General features: G+C 39.2%; 1 protein-coding gene across 1 annotated transcript; it reads right to left on the bottom strand.

The window, feature by feature from the left end:
* Window positions 1–306: 306 nt before the first annotated feature.
* Window positions 307–15,680, bottom strand: LOC139947084 (NADPH oxidase 3-like). Its single transcript, XM_071944919.1, has 15 exons — window positions 15,506–15,680; window positions 14,223–14,363; window positions 13,755–13,850; window positions 12,464–12,583; window positions 11,576–11,803; window positions 10,744–10,859; window positions 9,270–9,350; window positions 8,117–8,237; window positions 7,562–7,654; window positions 6,757–6,891; window positions 6,145–6,263; window positions 5,524–5,643; window positions 4,645–4,837; window positions 3,138–3,262; window positions 307–2,653 (listed from the first exon to the last, which is right to left on the bottom strand). Exons 2-15 carry the CDS (start codon window positions 14,265–14,267, stop codon window positions 2,527–2,529), a joined length of 1,719 nt encoding a protein of 572 aa, XP_071801020.1. The 5' UTR covers window positions 14,268–14,363; window positions 15,506–15,680; the 3' UTR covers window positions 307–2,526.
* Window positions 15,681–18,030: the final 2,350 nt, after the last annotated feature.

Raw genomic sequence — 18,030 nt, 5'->3', positions numbered from 1 at the left:
ACAGGGGTGAGAAATTTACAATGTTTTTCATGTTCCTGAAGGACCAGATTACGGCAGTCAGGGTCCAACTACAATAAGCTGGTTACTCGCTACAATACACTACTCAACAGCCTTATTGGTCTATTTGTGTGTATGGCTATGCGAGCCAAAGTGAGGCTCGCAAGTAAAAAAAAGTCTGGTACCTTTTTTGCATTTCTTATTTGTGCATGTCTTTTTTTCCGGGTGGGAGGGGGGGGGGATTGGGGATTGATGTTTATTCCTTATTGTTGACTTACATTTGTTGTTGTTTTTGTGGGGGGGGGAGGGTCGACACTCAATAAATGTACATTAAATTCTTCATCTTTGTGTACTACCATGTTGGGTAGCACCAAACCATTTTTATTCTGGTACAATAGAATTCATACAAATTTGAATAAATAAATCCAGTATCTGGAAGTCTACTAAACTCAACTGATTTTGTGTCACCTCTTAATTATTTGGTTGTCATTTATAATTCAAAATTCTGTATAAAATTATCAAAATATTCCGATTTAATAAGTCGTGATCCATATAACATTGCATTAATTTGACACTTAATAATGATTTCATAGTCAACAAAATTTAGTTTGCTATATTTTTAAAACTAAGTACAGTCGACTCCCATTAATACGAGGTCCACCGGACTGGCCCATTTTCCTCGTATTATCCAAATCTCCTCTTAAACGCAGCGCACTAAAAATAGATACACATGCCATCATTGTGCATGCACACAACACGTGTACGTGCATACACATGTACAGCAGGAATGGTTGTTTTTATATAAACAAATTATAATTTTCAGTCTGAAAGCTCACTGGTCGTAAAGTTCATACCAAACTAGTCTCCCCCCCCCCCCCTCCCCTTCCTAGGGAAAATATTCCACTCATAAATACTGATAAAGTCAAGAAAATAGAAAATCATCGTCGCACAGAACCGACACCGCAGAAACACCTTGGAACATTAACCCAAAGGTCGCAGGTCCAAATCCCACTCTGGTAAATTTTTCTTTTTACAACCCCGAATTCAATCAAAACTACCCAGACAGTTTCCCTTGTGGTTTATAACTTGATGAAGACAGTTTTTCCTAAATCCCTGATTACACCACCCGTCTGTACTTTCTCAAATTACATATTCAGTCTCTACAAATCAGCTTAAAAATCATAAAGGCACTGTTGGTAAATACTGATTGTAAATTCTACAATTTACAGGTCAAAAATCACATTATTCGTCACTTCCAATAAATAGATACCGTTTTAATAAGTACATGATATGATATAAAAAAATTCTTTCCTTTAAAATGTTTGACTTAATAAACAAAGCACACTTTATAATTTCCAGTGAAAGACTCGGATCTCATTTTTAAGGAATAATGTGAGTGTAACTTCTCTTTTTCTGAACAGAAATCTGCTAAAATCGGAGGGTTAGGGTTAGCGGTGGCAGTATCAACTGTGGTCCCAATAAATATTTATTTTCAGTTTCCTACAAAATACTACATACGACTCAACCAGACGACCATGTCTATTTCCAACGATAGTAAGCTACGCTAAGGACAGTAAGACCACGGACAAAGCTACTCCTTTATAAAAACAGGCATTATAGACGATGTGACCTGTGACATCACATGTTTACAAAAGAGCCACAGAGCCTGCACTTCCTGCAGGCATGAATTGTACACAGCTCAATGGAAGAAGACGTAAAATCTTATATTTTATGCAGATTGCACTGTCTAATTCTTATCAACTTTTGATTTGATTAAAGGAGGCACATCTCAAAACTCGTCCAGCTTTTACTTTCATAACTCTTGGTTTTATGTGGAAATTATGACACAAAATGTCAACTTTCCCATAGGACCAGTGTAGTACAGTGCTTGCCAGAATACTTAAAGAATGTACAAGGTCACACTTATTGTAAACAAGGTTCACATGGTCTATATTTAGGTTTGGGTACTCTTCAGTTCCACATCTTTGTCAATTAATGCTGTCTATGGTCAATGATGGTATTACTCAGGCATGTGAGACTTCCTCTTTTCAGCTGATTTCCTCTCTTTGGGGTTTTAATTTTCCTCTTTTTTCCTTAACTCTCTGTGTACAAAAAGTATAGGAATTACTGTCTTTTCCTCTTTTATTCTTGCTCGGTTTTCCTCTTTTTTCATGGATAGTTACTCACATGCCCGATTGCTGGTCCTGAATTTCGCTCTTGAAGGGGCACAACAATTTTCTCTCTCTTTAGAGGCACTTCTTTCAGGAAAATGTTAAGTTGTATCGGACTTTTGCAAAGAGTACCACATCAAAAGCACAGGGCACCAACAATTGCTGTGGATTACTTTAAGGCATGGTATCTGAAAATGTTAAGCACCTGTATAACCTTGGTCCTGCCGGTTGGTGGCAGGGTCAAATGTGGCCTACATAAAAATACAGGCACGGTTTTATACTAATTTACTACATTTATATCAAAAGTACCATACCAACCATGATTGTCTTCTAAAAGTAAATAATTGTAATTTTTATTTTAGAAGTTCTCCTTATTATAGAAGAAGCGGCAGCCATCTGCTTTCATGCTGGCATGACGATTGCAGCATTTGTGTAGCACACTTGATAAACTCTTCGGCCCACAGAAAAACACCCCGGCGTTCTTTCTGGAAAAACAAAGTGATTCAGACAGGAATGAGACTAGAACCGGGCTATCTGGTTGGGCTTGGGCTCCCTAAGGCACCCTAACGATGTTCGAATCACCACCTCGTGCAAAGTACACGCTGCTCCAAAAAGTATAGGCTTGGTAGAGCTGCATTTCCACTCCAGACGCAGCAAGCCGGAGACAGAGCCTAAGTATGGTTACTTTCCTCGCTTACACCTCGAGGACCCCGGTTCAAATCCCTTTAGGGCAACTATGTGGATTGGTTTTTCAGTCCCTACCTGACTGCTTGAGTTTTCCCTGGAAAGTCGTTTTGATGTGTAAGCAGTTTGCACTAGCTTATTATATTTTCACAAAATTATAAAGACACAATCAAAGTCACGTGTAAAAGTTTCAGCTGAACACGGTGTCTACTTGCTCTTGGAGAAAAAGCACACATCGACTTAAAATTAAAAAAATCTACTTAACCAAAATTCTTTCTTTCTTACCCTGGATTATCTTGGGCAATCTTCTTGAACGTGTCGTCCCATTTCGGCCGGCCGTAGTTGGTCTTCTGTCTTAGTCCTGTGATGGCGTCTACCTCCTGCTCTTCCTGTAGGTAGATATTCTTAGCCTGGAAGAGAAAGCAACAGCAAGAGGTTCGTTAAGCCATTAGACACTTTCGGTAAACAGTGTTGCCCAAGGCCCACACTTCGTGTATCACAACTTTTATATAAAATAACAAACCTGTGCAAATTTAGGCTTGATCGGTCACCAGTCGGGAGGAAATAACAGGAAAACCCACCCTTGTTTCCACACGTTTCGCTGTGTCATGACATGTGTTTAAAATAAATTCGTAATTCTCGATATCAAGAATTGATATCGTTTTAATGTTTTCTTTAAAAGTACAGCATTTCATGGAATAATAATTCAAGAGAAGTCTTTCACCATTACCTTCTGTAAACCCTGTAAGTTATTTGTAAATCTGTGAACTTTTTTTTTTTTTTTTTTTCTGTACCGAAAGTGTATAATGGCTTTAAGACAATGAGCAGAACATCAAACCTGACGAAGATCTAATTGTGTGTTGTATAACTTGTTTACTTTCAAACTGTGGATATTTGGCCCTATATTCAGGACTCAAATTTGGGGTGGAAACCAACAAGACCACAAGGATTTTTGTTCAAAATGTTAACTGTGTCTTCTTTAAGACCAGAATAAAAATTATAGAAATCCAAGTAAACACCGTGACTTCTTGACTTGACCTGTGGGCTTTACTACAAACTGTGCTAACCTGCTGCTCAACTTGTTTCAAATGCTCAATCCTTTCAGATGATGTTTTTTTGTTTTTTTGCAAGTCGCCAGACACACAAGGCCTGAAGGCCACTTCAAGGTGTGGGCTACAATTATTTTTGTCCAGAGGCTGTTGCCACCTACTCCTAGGGCTGAAACAGGGTTACCCCTTTTACAGTCCATACGGATGTAAGCTTGGGTATCATCAGTCCGAAGTCTGGCCGGTAGAGCAGAAAGCACTACCTCCCCAATTTTACGTAGCAAGTGTCACGACTGGGATTCGAACCCACACTCTGCTGATCAAACACCAGAGCTTGAATCCGGTGCTCTTAACTGCTCGGCCATGACACGAATGTGTGAGGCCAGAATGGATCCAAGAGACAAATCTCCTTCAAGACAATTGGTTGTGGATTTGAACCAATGACCTCTGGATTAACGTGCCACCGCTCTACCCACTGAACTGTCTAACACTATGTTTGCGGTCTCCCTATTTTCTCAATATCTTTTTCGAGGGTGCCAGTCAGAAGCCTTACAACCTGTAACTGCCTAGTAGCCAGGGATCACACCCAAGCTTATGCTACAACCTGGGAAGCAACAACAGAAGGGTGCGACGTATATTTTAAATACCACATAGATCAGTAACAGGGTAACTTTTTAACAATTTAAAAGAAAACTTTATGGCGAAAGTTGGACCAACGGCCTTTGGATTAACGTGTCATTATTTACCTGTCTGTGACTCCATCCTCTTGTTAAGTAGATATGATACTCAAGAAACTCGCTGCGACCGCTCTCAGCCAATCTGGTCTCTAGCGATGTCAGGAGCTCCGTGAACCACTCAAAGGCGTTGGTGTCTCGACAGATCCAGAAGAAGTACACCTTCTTGAGTTTGAGATCGGAGTCAGGGGTTAAGATCCGTTCACTGTCGGGAAGAAATGGCAGATTAGAATACGCTCCTTCTCACACTCTGGCCTAGTCTTGAAATCAAGTCGGTAATTTTTAACCGCGGTGTAGCTACAGTATGTTGCGAGTCAGTAAAGCTGCTGACGGACCTTGCCACACGCTACATACGACCGTTGCATGAACGATAATCACACTGTGACTGTTGCATGAACTGCAGAATGTATGTTTGTCGCAACGCTAACGACTTGACATCAAGTCTAACTCTGGCCCAGCACTATGGAATGAACTCCCACCCCAATCTCGAACAAGTCACTACATATACCAGCTTTAAAACTCATGCAAGAGGGGAAAAAATTGGACTGAAATGTGAAGTATGTAATAGATGCGGCCATTGCAGTAAGCAATTCTTTTTGTGTAACAACAAATCAGTGAAGACAAAGACAATTGCTATCATTTGTATCAATATTGTAACAAAACATTTGCTGACCAAAATGGCGTCCGCCCTTGTTAAAAATGCAATGGGTCTGGATTTGATTTGTGATTCTTTCCAAGGGTACAAGAAATGTCAGGACTCAGGGAAATTTGTTGAATGTTTAATTCTGAACATCTTGAAGACGTTGAGAGGCAGAAGCAGATACAAGAGATTTTCCCTAAAGAGACTCGGAAAGCATCAATATAGTTATTTTAACGACAACGTGAACTTACGAGATTGATTTAAGGATAGATGCGAATGGTGTGACGCCGATGCCTGCCCCAACACAGATTCCAACTTCATATTCAAATATGTCAATACTCGCCGTCCCAAACGGTCCATCAATAGCAACTCTACAAAAAAAGTAACAAATTGGTTTTGTGAAAAGTAAAAAAAAAAAAAACTTTATATCATTCAATTATAATGTCCTACTGAGAGCAGGATACATAAATAAATTATTATGAGAGGCAAGCATTTGAAATCAACTTAATTTGGGCTATCAACCCAAATTCTAAATTCCTACTTGGGTAATATTTGGAATTCTTACTTGGGTCTCTATGAGATGGGTTATAAATTGTAAAACCGTGCCACTTGTTCTATATGGATAAAATGAGTAAAAGCGAATTCTTACTTGGGTAACCTGTCACTGGTTCTACATAACTCTATGAATAAAAGCAAATTCTTACTTTGGTAAAACCTGTCACTGGTTCTACATAACTCTATGAATGAAAGCGAATTCTTACTTGGGTAACCGTGTCACTGGTTCTACATAACTCTATTAATGAAAGCAAATTCTTACTTGGGTAACCTGTCACTGGTTCTACATAACTCTATTAATGAAAGCGAATTCTTACTTGGGTAACCGTGCTACTGGCTGCTCTCCTTCTTGGTCCCCTCCTACACTCTCCTTCAGTTTCATTGTCCAGTCACCGACGATGCGGACATGAATGCTTAAATAGTCCTCCTCAGGTGCCTAGATGTTTTAAAGAGGAATCAAGTCAAAGAGAAACTGGTCCCCTCTCATTCTGCTTTGTTCTTGTGACATGTCTAGTTACATGAAGTTGTGGGTGACCATGGAACTCATTTGAAGTGGGGTGTGCAAAACACCGTTTTGACAGATGCATTGGCTTGCAAGCGCCTACAATTGCTCAGTTTGTAACAAGCATTCACGAGGAGCATTCCCTTTTGCTTGCCTAATCAGGGTTGTTTTTCAGTGTTTCCCATTCCAGAGGTGAGGGACGAGAGATACATGACTTGGTGGGTGCGCTGCCCACGTTCTCCGGCACGGAAAAGATCCAATGTATCCAATGTATTTAGATTTAGATTTCAAAGCCAGGGGTTATGAATGCACTGGGAAAAATGGTGCACCGAGATGAAGTCTTCATTAAAAGATTATAAAACGTGTATCATCATCTCATGAATAATTATTACCAGACGATGAATATTCATGAAGGGTTTTGGCTTACCGATGTCAATGTAAACGGATGCCACTGTATTCTTGATATGGACGGGCACAGAAGAAAGATGTATTGACCGGGCAGCATCTTAAAGCCTTGTTTCTTCATCTGGAGCTCGATGACATTAGATGGATGTTGGACAACCTGAGACAAGGAGAAATAACAAGAAGGCGTTTATAAAAATATTTATTTATTATATTTAGGATAATTATAAAAGTAGTGATACCCAGTTTTTATATAGCGCATTTCACACCCGAAAGGTGTCTCCAAGCCCTTTCAACATGATTACCTCTGGTCACTGGGCCTTAAATCATTCCTTAAACCATCTCAGCTCCCTGGGGAGTATACACTTCTCAGCTAAACCTATAGCAAGAACCATCTCTACCCTCGCAGGTACCTATTTACCCCTGGGTGAACAGAAGCAATTATAGCCAAGTGTCTTACTGAGGGACACAAGTTTCATGACCTGGATTCGAACCCACACTCTGCTGAACAGAAGCACCAGAGCTTGAGTTTGGTGCTCTTATCCGCTCGGCCACGACACCCTAAGATCAACTGCTTGGTCAGAGTGGTGTCTTGCCTCGCCTTCCACCTCTGGGTCCCCGATTCGAATCCCTCCGGGGGCACTATGTGGAATGGGTTTTCAGTCCCTACTTGACTATGTTGGTTCTCCCTGGAATAATCCTCAAAGGTTTTCCTCCCACATCTCAAACTGAAATTTCTTCTTTTTCTTCTCTCTTCCCGTTTGGCTTTAATAGGAGCACTGAGATTACAGATCCAATTCCAAAAACTACTAGAGTTTATCTCACCGTACCTTTGTGATTATGATGGTCTGCCAGGCTCTGTAAAGTCTAAAGATCCTCTCAAAAACGTAACACACCATCGGAAACAACAGCCACTTCCAACTCTGCATCAATACATCAAGAAGAAAAAATTATTAAAAAAACTTGACTCCAAAAAAAAAAAGTTTTCGCTTGACCTCAGGGCTGTGCATGTTTGGGTAATCCACAGGCCACCGGTTCCAGGCAACATCCATTAGGAAAAACATTCACACTTTCACAGAAATTACAAGGAGGCCACGGAGGCCCTGACCTCTGTTGCTGAGCCCAATTCATTGCCTTGGTGCCCTTCCAAATTTCCCATCTTCCACTAGAAGTGTCCTTTGCATAAATGAAAAATGGCCTGGTATCACGCAAGTCACATGTTTAATCTTTGAAAATTTAATCTGATCAATAATGGCACAACCTTTCTGGCATAATGACCAATATTATTGCGAGGCGTCTTGTTGTCTCAAAATGTACACTGAAGTTGATATTATTTTTACCCCCCCCCCCCCCCAAAAAAATACACAAAACTAGTTATTACTCACTGATGCTGATCCGTTTACGAACTCTGGATTCGGACACTGCTCCGATGGCCAGGCTGCATACAATTCATAACAAACCTTAGGGTCATGCTGAGCTACGTTGGATTGTGAACTCACAACTCCTCTAGATAGATACAAACCAAGAAGATGGTTTCAGAAATGAAATAATGGCCTGTGACGGCTCTCCAGTGCTCTTTAGAGAATAAGTTTTTTACAGTGATTAACTCTCATGTAGAGTGATCCAAAGGAATACCTTTTAAAGGCAGTGGACACTATTGGTAATTACTCAAAATAATTATCATCATAAAACCTTTCTTGATTACGAGTAATTGGGAGAGGTTGATAGTATAAAACATTGTGAGAAACAGCTCCCTCTGAAGTGACATAGTTTTCGAGAAAGAAGTAATTTTCCACGAATTTGATTTAGAGACCTCAAGTTTAGAACTCTCGGTCCCGAAATCAACCATCCAAACGCACACAACTTCGTGTGACAAGGGTGTTTTTTCTTTCATTATTATCTCCCAACTTCTACGACCGATTGAGTCCAAATTTTCACAGGTTTGTTATTTCATGCATATGTTGAGATACACCAAGTGAGAAGACTGGTGTATGACATTTACCACTAGTGTCCACTGTCTTTAACCACTATCTCATATGAAATTAACACAGAGCAACCAAATAAAATACATAACTCATATTATTAAAGTCTGTGGCGTGTCATGGCCAGCAGTTAAGAGCACCGGATTTAAATTCTGCCGTTTTGATCGGCAGGGTGTGGGTTTGAGTCCCACTTGTGACACCTGTGTCCTTAAGCAAGACACTTAAGCGTCCTTAAGCATGATGCTTCATCCTTCGCATGGGAAGTAAAGCCATTGGTCATGTGTGTTGTGTTACGCATTTAAAAGAAGCCAGTGCACTTAGTATCAAAAAGATAAGGGATTCACCCCGGTGTTATTATTATTATTAATATTATATTATTAAACCAGAACATTAATATGAATTGATCTCATACTTCAAACGTAGCTCCAAAATACCTAGCAGGGAAACACTGTATGTTAAGCGCTTAGAGCGTCACTTTGGGACAGATATGCAAGTTATATAGGAAGCCACTATTATTATTATTATTATTATTGGAGTATATGAGGGATAAACTTACAGTGCACCATGAGCAAGGATCATAGCAAAGTAGAGAACAAAAAGATGATGGGTGAACCAGAACGTCTCAAAATAGGACCTCCTACAAAAGAGACAAAACACCCACAAAACAATATATCAAATAATGCTTCTTACATATCAATTTTGGGGAATAAAAAGTGATTTATTTTTCAACAAATGCAATACTTCGGAGTGAAATTTTTCTCAAGATGCATTTTATCATACAAAGCTTCTGTACTTCCTGCCAGGAAAGTTTTTATAGCTATTTATTTTCAGCGTCATTACCAAACACAGACAGACTCTTTAAAGCATGGAGCAATAAACTCCATGTTTAAAGGCAGTGGACACTATTTGTAATTACTCAAAATAATTATTAGCATAAAACCTTTCTTGGTGACGAGTAATAGGGAGAGGTTGATGGTATAAAACATTGTGAGAAACGGCTCCCTCTGAGGTAAATAGTTTTCGAGAAAGAAGTAATTTTCCACGAATTTGATTTCGAGAACTCAGAATTAGATTAGAGGTCCCGAAATAAAGTATCTGAAAGCACACAACTTGTGCAACAAGGTTGTTTTTTCTTTCTTTCATTATTATCACGCAACTTCGACAACCAGTTGAGTTCAAATTTCCACAGGTTTGTTGTTTTGTGCATATGTTGAGATACATACTATGTACACCAAGTGAGAAGACTGGTCTTTGACAATTACCAATAGTGTCCAGTGTCTTTAAAAGGAAATCTCAGCATAATTTATGCAATCTTGTTGTCCACAATGTTACTGAATACAACTCCAGGAAGTGATTAGCTGGATAGACCCCCAAGCCACTTCCTTCACTGTTGCCCACATTTCCGGAAAGTCACACCCAGGATGGACTATGGCAAGTTCAATCTCTTGCTTCTAAAATCCTTTGAATGAATGTCTAGAAATGTTTGTTTACTTTGGGGTGGAACAAAGAAAATTGACTAGAGGGGGATTTGAACCAACGACCTCCAGTTTAACATGTCAGCGCTCTACCAACTGAGAAATCTAGCTCTAATGTTGGCAACTCCCTATTTTGTCAATTTTGTTTGAAGGTGCCAGTCAGAAGTCATACAACCGTTAGTTACACTGTAGCCACAGATCACACACGAGGTTACCCAACTTTCATTACAGAAATTGGTTGGGTGAAACAAAGAAAAATTGCCAACGAACTCCAGTTTAATGTGCCAGCACTCTACCAAATGAGCCATCGTGCTCTTATGTTGGCAACTCCACATTTTGTCAATTTTGTTTGGAGGTGCCAGTCAGAAGCCATACAACCATGTAGCCAGGGATCACACCCAAGTTTACCCAACTGTCACTGAATAAATTGTACGACAAAAAAATAAAACCACCACCATCGCAACCACCCTTAAAGATGTGAGGGACAACAAGACTCAACAAATTTACTAATTTCTGTGCTTGAGGAAATAAATTTTGTAGGAAGATCCGTCTTACCTGATAAACTCTGTAGCGCTTGAGAACATTAATATAAGGACTAAAGATAAGACTGCACCAGTCCATCCAGGTAGAAGGACCAAAGCTTTCTCTACCAGTCCAAGACCTAAGCTATTCTGAAAATGAGAAGTATAAAACAAAGTTGATTAACACAAAATGTGGGTAACAAATTCAAAATATAACTATTGTTACCTTTTGTACAAGTTTTTGGCCATGAAATGAATCCCTACTCACTTTGAATGAAGTGGTATGTAATATAGTTTATCTGTCAAGTTTTTGATAAAAAAAGTGGAAATCAAAGGGCAATGTTTTTCTTATCTCGAGTTAGGATGAGTTACTCATTAGGTGTTACTCATCCTAACTAGGACTGGTCTAAACTTTCTAATCACTCCTTAAAGGCATTGGACACTATTGGTAAATCCTAAAAATAATCATTAGCATAAAACCTTTCTTACTGACGAGTAATGGGGAGAGGTTGATAGTATAAAACACTGTGAGAAACGGCTCCCTCTGAAGTGGAGTATTTTTCGAGAAAGAAGTAATTTCAAGACCTCAGAATTAGATGAGGTTTCGAAATCAACTTACATCTGAAAGCACACAACTTCGTGTGACAAGGTTGTTTTTTTCTTTCATTATTATCTCGCAACTTCGACGACCAATTGAGCTCAAATTTTCACAGGTTTGTTATTTTATGTATATGTTGAGATACAGCAAGTGAGAAGACTGGTCTTTGACAATTACCAACAGTGTCCACTGCCTTTAAGATTCCTAGTCCTAAGTTAGGCCTGTCTTTGTGAAATCGTCCCCAGTGCCTTTAAGTAGCAAGAATCACCTTTGAAATAACTCTAATGGGATTAAGTTTAGCTCCGTTTGCCGTCGTTCGTAGGCTGAGAACAGACGCTAGCTCTCCACTCTCGCCGCTAGCAGCATCGTAGAGATGTTGAAAGTTGAAACAGTGACTGACGACATGCATGATGGTGAAGATAACGATTAAGTAGGCCACGACTTTGTGGAATGTGATGTTCTTGTCGAGTTGTCGCCGTAGATTCCGACGATAGTACTAGAAAAATAAATAAAAGTTGTCAAAGAGGTGGGAAATTCATTTCATTTAGTTGTTTAAAGTTATTATTTGAAAAGCATTTGGGCTAAAGATTTTAAATTTTGAAGGTTGACGCCATAGGTTCCAATGATAATACTAGAAGAAAAAAGAAAAAGCCAGGAAATTTATTCCATTTAGTTGTTTAAAGTTATAATTCAAAAAGAATTTTGGCCAAATATTGGAAATTTTTAAGGTTTTCATGCTTCGTTCTAACAAGTTATTTATTTAATGTTTGACAGGGAAGTTTTGACCTTGATCTTGGGCCATTTTTTGTGAATATCGAGAGACTAAGCAAGAAATATTGCTAAGCACAAATAACAAACTTTTGCTTAGAAAAATAAGGTTACCAGCCAGAACACCATCAGTTAATTACCATTGCTGTGACTGGTACCTCAGTCATTTCTTGCTTAGCCAAGAAATTTGCTAAGCAGAATTTTCTGCTTAACAGCTTTTGAAACTGGGCCCTGCGATGGATTTCGCAAGGAGTTAAGACTAGTCTTATCTCAAGTTAGAATGAGTTACTCGTCCTAAGCCTTAAGTTTTTAATATCTCCTAGGACTAGTCTTAAATTAGAACTAGTCCTAACTCTTTGTGTAAATCGACCCCTGGTTGTTGACTTACATTATTTGTCTCGCAGGAACCCCTGAAGAACGAGATGATGTTCCTGCAGACTGGAAGCAGGATCATCATGCTGTTGAGATTCAGGCATGTTGCGCTGGCTCTAGCGACAGGAAGACTCGCCTGGATCAGAATAACAGGACATCATCATGATTATTCATCACATAACAATAGTCTTTGAGTTAGATTTGATGTGTGTAAGCACTGTATACTCATTACTTTCCCGAGTACTATGAACAAATATCACAGGCATGTTACTCGGGTGGGATTCGAACCCATGACCCTTGCAATTCTAGAGCAGTGTCTTACCAACTAGACTACCGAGGTGGCCCGGTAGCTAGAGGCAGTTTGAGTCCTATGTTTTTGTAGTCTTGGTTTCAAGACCTTCGCACCAAAATGGTGAGCAATTCCAACAGGGCATCGAACTGGATCAATTCCAACAACAGAGGGCACCACTGTCCTTGGTTATATTTGTAGCTTGAGCGAAGCAGTTGTCAACTGAAGAGGAAAAGTGTGCCGAGTAATAATAGGCTAAATCTAATAAATATCTCTCAATTCTGTTGAGTATCAAATTACCCTTACAATGTAGCCTACACAATACACAAATGAAATAGACACCTTCTTCATGTTTGTTCAACTCGTTTTGATTCAGAGCCCAATTTCATAAAGCTGCTTAGCACAAAAATTTGCTTCTAGCATGAAATTTCTTCCTTGATAAAAAAAAGATTACCAACCAAATTTCCATTTGTTGCATACTGCTTGTTATAGGTACTCATCTGTTGTTTGCTTATCCTGAAAATCACGGCAAAAGCTTTCATGCTAAGCAAATTTTTGTGCTTAGCAGCTCTATGAAATTGGACCCTGGTCAACTGTAAAACAAATTCTGGACCAGTAAACATGTTGAGCTACAAGACCTGTAGTCTGGTGGATTTCCCAAAACAATTGCGGCCTATAGACGATGTGACCTGTGACATCACATGTTTACAAAAGAGCTACAGAGCCTGGACTTCCTGCAGGCACGGTTTGTATACACAGCCAAATGGAAGAAAACATAAAATCTGATGGAGATTGCACTGTCCAATTTTTATAAACTTTTGATATGATGAAAGGGGGGCACATCTCAAAACTTGTCCAGCATTTACTTTTTTAACTCTTGGATGAATGTGGAAATTATGACACAAAATGTCAACTTTCCCATACTAGGGCCAGTGCAGTACCTTGCCTGCCAGAATACTCAAAGATTGCACAAGGTCACACTTATTGTAAACAAAGTTCACATGGTCTATATACCTACCCCCATTAGATGACGCATGTAGTAAAACTCATCTGAATTTGCGTATGTGATGTAGGATACTACCCATGCTAAAATGTTGGCCAAGAACCACACAACCTAGCAGGTGAAAAAACAAAGAGTTAAGAAATGTTTCTTAGTCAACAAACTAACGTGTCTGCATCGAAATAACAAAATTTGTCATTAAATAAAGGGCCCAATTGCTGTCAGATTCGGCACTTTGGAATATGATGATAGCATTTGTAATGAAATGAAAATGTAGGAAAGAATGGTATTCGATGATTCACATAGGGCTAGGCAATGTGTAATTTATTGACACAACTCGGTCCGCTATTTTGTGGAATCAAATTTTTGACAAAATTTGCTGTTTGGAAAAGAACCATAAACCTGTAGCATTCCTTTTCGCAAACATCAGGAACCATGAAGAAATATCAAAAGGAAACGTGAATAATGCAATAAATGGCAACTCACCAATAAAATCCATTTTACTCCTTCGTTAATGAATCGATCCCCCATATTTGCTTTAAGACTGTCTTGGCATCTTAGCACCTGAAGAAATTATGCAAGTAGGGTCCTCTGAGCTTGATCTTGGTAGTAAGGTGAATTTTTAACCTAGAAAAATAAAAACAGTGTAAAATAACTTTTGTTAAAGCCATTGGACCCTTTCGGTACAGACAAAAAAAATAAAGTTCACAGATTTACAAATAATTTACAGGGTTTACAGAAGGTAATGGTGAAAGACTTCTCTTGAAATATTAGTCCATGAAATGCTTTACTTTTTGAGAAAACGGTAAGTTATAAACACATGTCATGACACGGCGTAACGCGCGAAAACAGGAGTGGGTTTTCCCGTTATTTTCTCCCGACTCCGATGTCCGATTGAGCCTAAATTTCCACAGGATTGTTATTTTATATATAAGTTGTGATACACGAGGTGTGGGACTTGGACAATACTGTTTACCGAAAGTGTATAATGGCTTTAAGCAGATTTAAGGTGATGTGTAGTAGAGATCTACCTACATGTAGATGTCTCTTCCTACACTTCAGCATTAGTTCTATTATAGGTCTAGTGTACTCCTAGAACTATGAGGTTCGTTCTGCTATAATCGACCGTCTCCGCTGTCATGGAGACAATATCGAAACGAACCTCTATTTATAGTTTTAGGAGTTGGCCTACCTGCCTAGTGTATAATTATTTCAGTTTTATGCTCAAACATTGCTTAATATTTTTTATACATTTAATTTTAAAATTTGTTGGACATGCTGCTGCTGGCCGGACGGATGGGCGTGGCAAAATATTAATGGTACACTGTGAGTGACTGACTGGCGTGACATGACATGGAGGAGGTAAATCAAGGGAGAGTGTGTGGCCGGTTTTACTTCTATCTAGAAACTTATTATAAATATAAAATTTAAAAGGCTTGAAGAGTCGAATGGTTTCGAATTCGAGTCGGCAACAAATGACCCCCCTACCCTGACCCCCCCCCCCCCCTCCCCAACGGATGAATTGAATGTTGTTGGTCCTTGGTAGACTCACAGTCACACCCTACCAGTAGTACCTCTCTTATTTTCTTAGCCCAGGTTAACCCCCACCCGACACCAGACATGTCAAGCATATCATATGCATAATAAACTAGATCTTTTAATTTCTCCATGTGTAATAATAAAGACAAGACTAAGTTGAGTAATCAATTTGAAACGTGCCGTTTTTGGCAGTTATTATTGGAGGCATTCGATCATTATTGTTGTTTTACCAGATTGATGATGTCGTGTCGTCCCTTGCATGCAATGTCCGAATCCTGTGTCACTATGGAAGGAAAAATGACATGGAAAGAACGCATTTCTCACTAACAAATCGTACAAAGTGTCTGGTGTTTCTAGCCCAAAAAGTCGGGCAAGTGTCGAACAACCCAGCCAACTTGATAAACTTTGTTTGTTTTTGTTCAATGACAAAATCAACAACTTTTGTGAAGGGCGCCCTCAAGCTGTCTATTTATACGTAATTGGACGGCCCAACGTGCAACGAAACATAGGGGTGTCAAAAAATATGTGGGTGAATGTTGCTTCGTAACTAAAATGCCCAAATTATCTAAACTGTGTCCATCTGGTGGGGGTGTTGTATATTTTAAACTTTGTGAGGGGAAGTTATTGAAATCTATTGTTTGATTTAGCTTTACACATGTAGAGAAAATCCATTGAAAATACTTTTTCCTATACGTCAATGGTGTGGCTGATACACCTTAATAGTACGGTGTTCCATTAGTACCACCTTCATTATTTGTTTTACCCGTAACTGTTTATTGCTCCATGATTTGTGCGACACTTTTTCTTCTTTGTGCGGCGCATTTCTTGTGCGTGGCACTTTTTCCGTCGCAGTGCCGCAGTTTGTTGTCATCGACATTATTTTGTTGTGCTAATTTTTTATTAAAATTAATTTAAGTTTGTGTTACTTAGTTTTGCAATTTGGCCCGAAGAAAATCCGGCGTTCTGGGCGCCCCCAGAATTTGGACTGTTCCATTTTACTCGGCTTCGCCTCGTGAAATGGAACAGTCCAAATTTTACCTTGCGATAATATTCCTCCCATTCCACTCTGAGCCACTCAATATTTGTATAATACGGGCCTGCTCATCATGCTCTGTGGACATTCCGTTGTTTTGATGGACACAGTGGACATTGTTGGTATTATTTACTCAAAATAACATTGTTAACTAGCTTAAAGGAACACGTTGCCTTGGATCGGACGAGTTGGTCTATAAAAAGCGTCTGTAACCCTTTTTTATAAAATGCACATGGTTGGAAAGATGTTTTAAAAGTAGAATACAATGATCCACACAAGTTTGCCTCGAAAATGCGTGGTTTTCTTTTTACTGTGTGCGAACTAACACGGTCGGCCATTGAGGGAGTCAAAATTTAATTGACTCCAAAAATGGCCGACCATGTAAGTCGACGAGGTAAAAGGAAAACCGTGCAATTTCGAGGCATGTTTGTGTGGATCATTGTCTTCTACTTATACAACACCTTTCTACCCATATGCATTTTATTTTTAAAAAAAACGGCTACAAACGCTTTTCAAAGACCAACTCGACCGATGCAAGGCAACGTGTTCCTTTAAAGACAGTGCATATAAAATAACAAACCTGTGAAAACTTGAGCTCACTCGGTCGTCGAAGTTGCGAGATATTAATGAAAGAAAATAATACCCTTGTCACACGAAGTTGTGTGCTTTCAGGTGCTTGATTTCGAGACCTCAAATTCTAAATCTGAGGTCTCGAAATCAAAATTCGTGAAAAATTATTTCTTTCTCGAAAAGTACTCCACTTCAGAGGAAGCCGTTTCTTACAATGTTTTATGATATTAACTTCTCCCCATTACTCGTAATCAAGAAAGGTTTTATGCTAATATTTATTTTTTAGTAACTACCAATAGTGTCCACTACCTATAAAAACTTACTTTAGCAATGGGAGCTGATAGTGTAAACGGTTGTGAGTAGGGTTGTGAGATCCGGGTGCCTCTGAAGTAACGTAGTTTTTGAGAAAGAGGTCTCACTACGAAAGTACTCCCCATTTTCAGCCTGAAAGACTTACAGCCTATTTCATATGCATCTGGAAGCACACAAAGTAATGCAACAAGGGTGTTTTTTTTTCGGTTTTTTTTCTTCATTATTATCCTTGCAAATTCGATGATAAGTCCAAACAGTGTTATTTTATGCATGACACCAAGTGAGAACTGGTCTTTGACACTACCAAACGTACGTGTCCATGTGCCTTTTAACCCTCCCAACACTGTAACAAAAAAAAACATGTGGACGCCGTCGTGTAGTCCCCAGGTTCAATTCCCTACGTAGACGTTACCATAGACCTCTCATTGTTCTCTCAGGTTCAGTACGTTGACCCAGACACCTGTAAAGAATGTCTTCGTTGAGATATTGCCGAAGATCTGATGAGCAGCTGTCCAGCGCCAGAATATTAATCTGCCATTGGAATACACGATTTGAGAAGCGTTACTGTCAGTAACGCTTCTCATATTCAAATTTTGGGGGATAAAAAGTGAGTATCTGTTTCCATAAAAAAAAATGCAGTACTTCGAAGGCAGTGGACACTATTGGTAATTACTTAATAATTATTATCATAAAACCTTTCTTGATTACGAGTATAGGGGAGAGGTTGATGGTATAAAACATTGTGAGAAACGGCTCCCTCTGAAGTGCCATAGTTTTCGAGAAAGAAGTAATTTCCACGAATTTGATTTGGAGACCTCAGGTTTAGAACTTGATGTCTCG

This window comes from Asterias amurensis, chromosome 14, assembly GCF_032118995.1.
Source record: "Asterias amurensis chromosome 14, ASM3211899v1".
Taxonomy (NCBI): Eukaryota; Metazoa; Echinodermata; class Asteroidea; order Forcipulatida; family Asteriidae; genus Asterias; species Asterias amurensis.
This window is presented reverse-complemented; position numbering and strand designations above follow the sequence as displayed.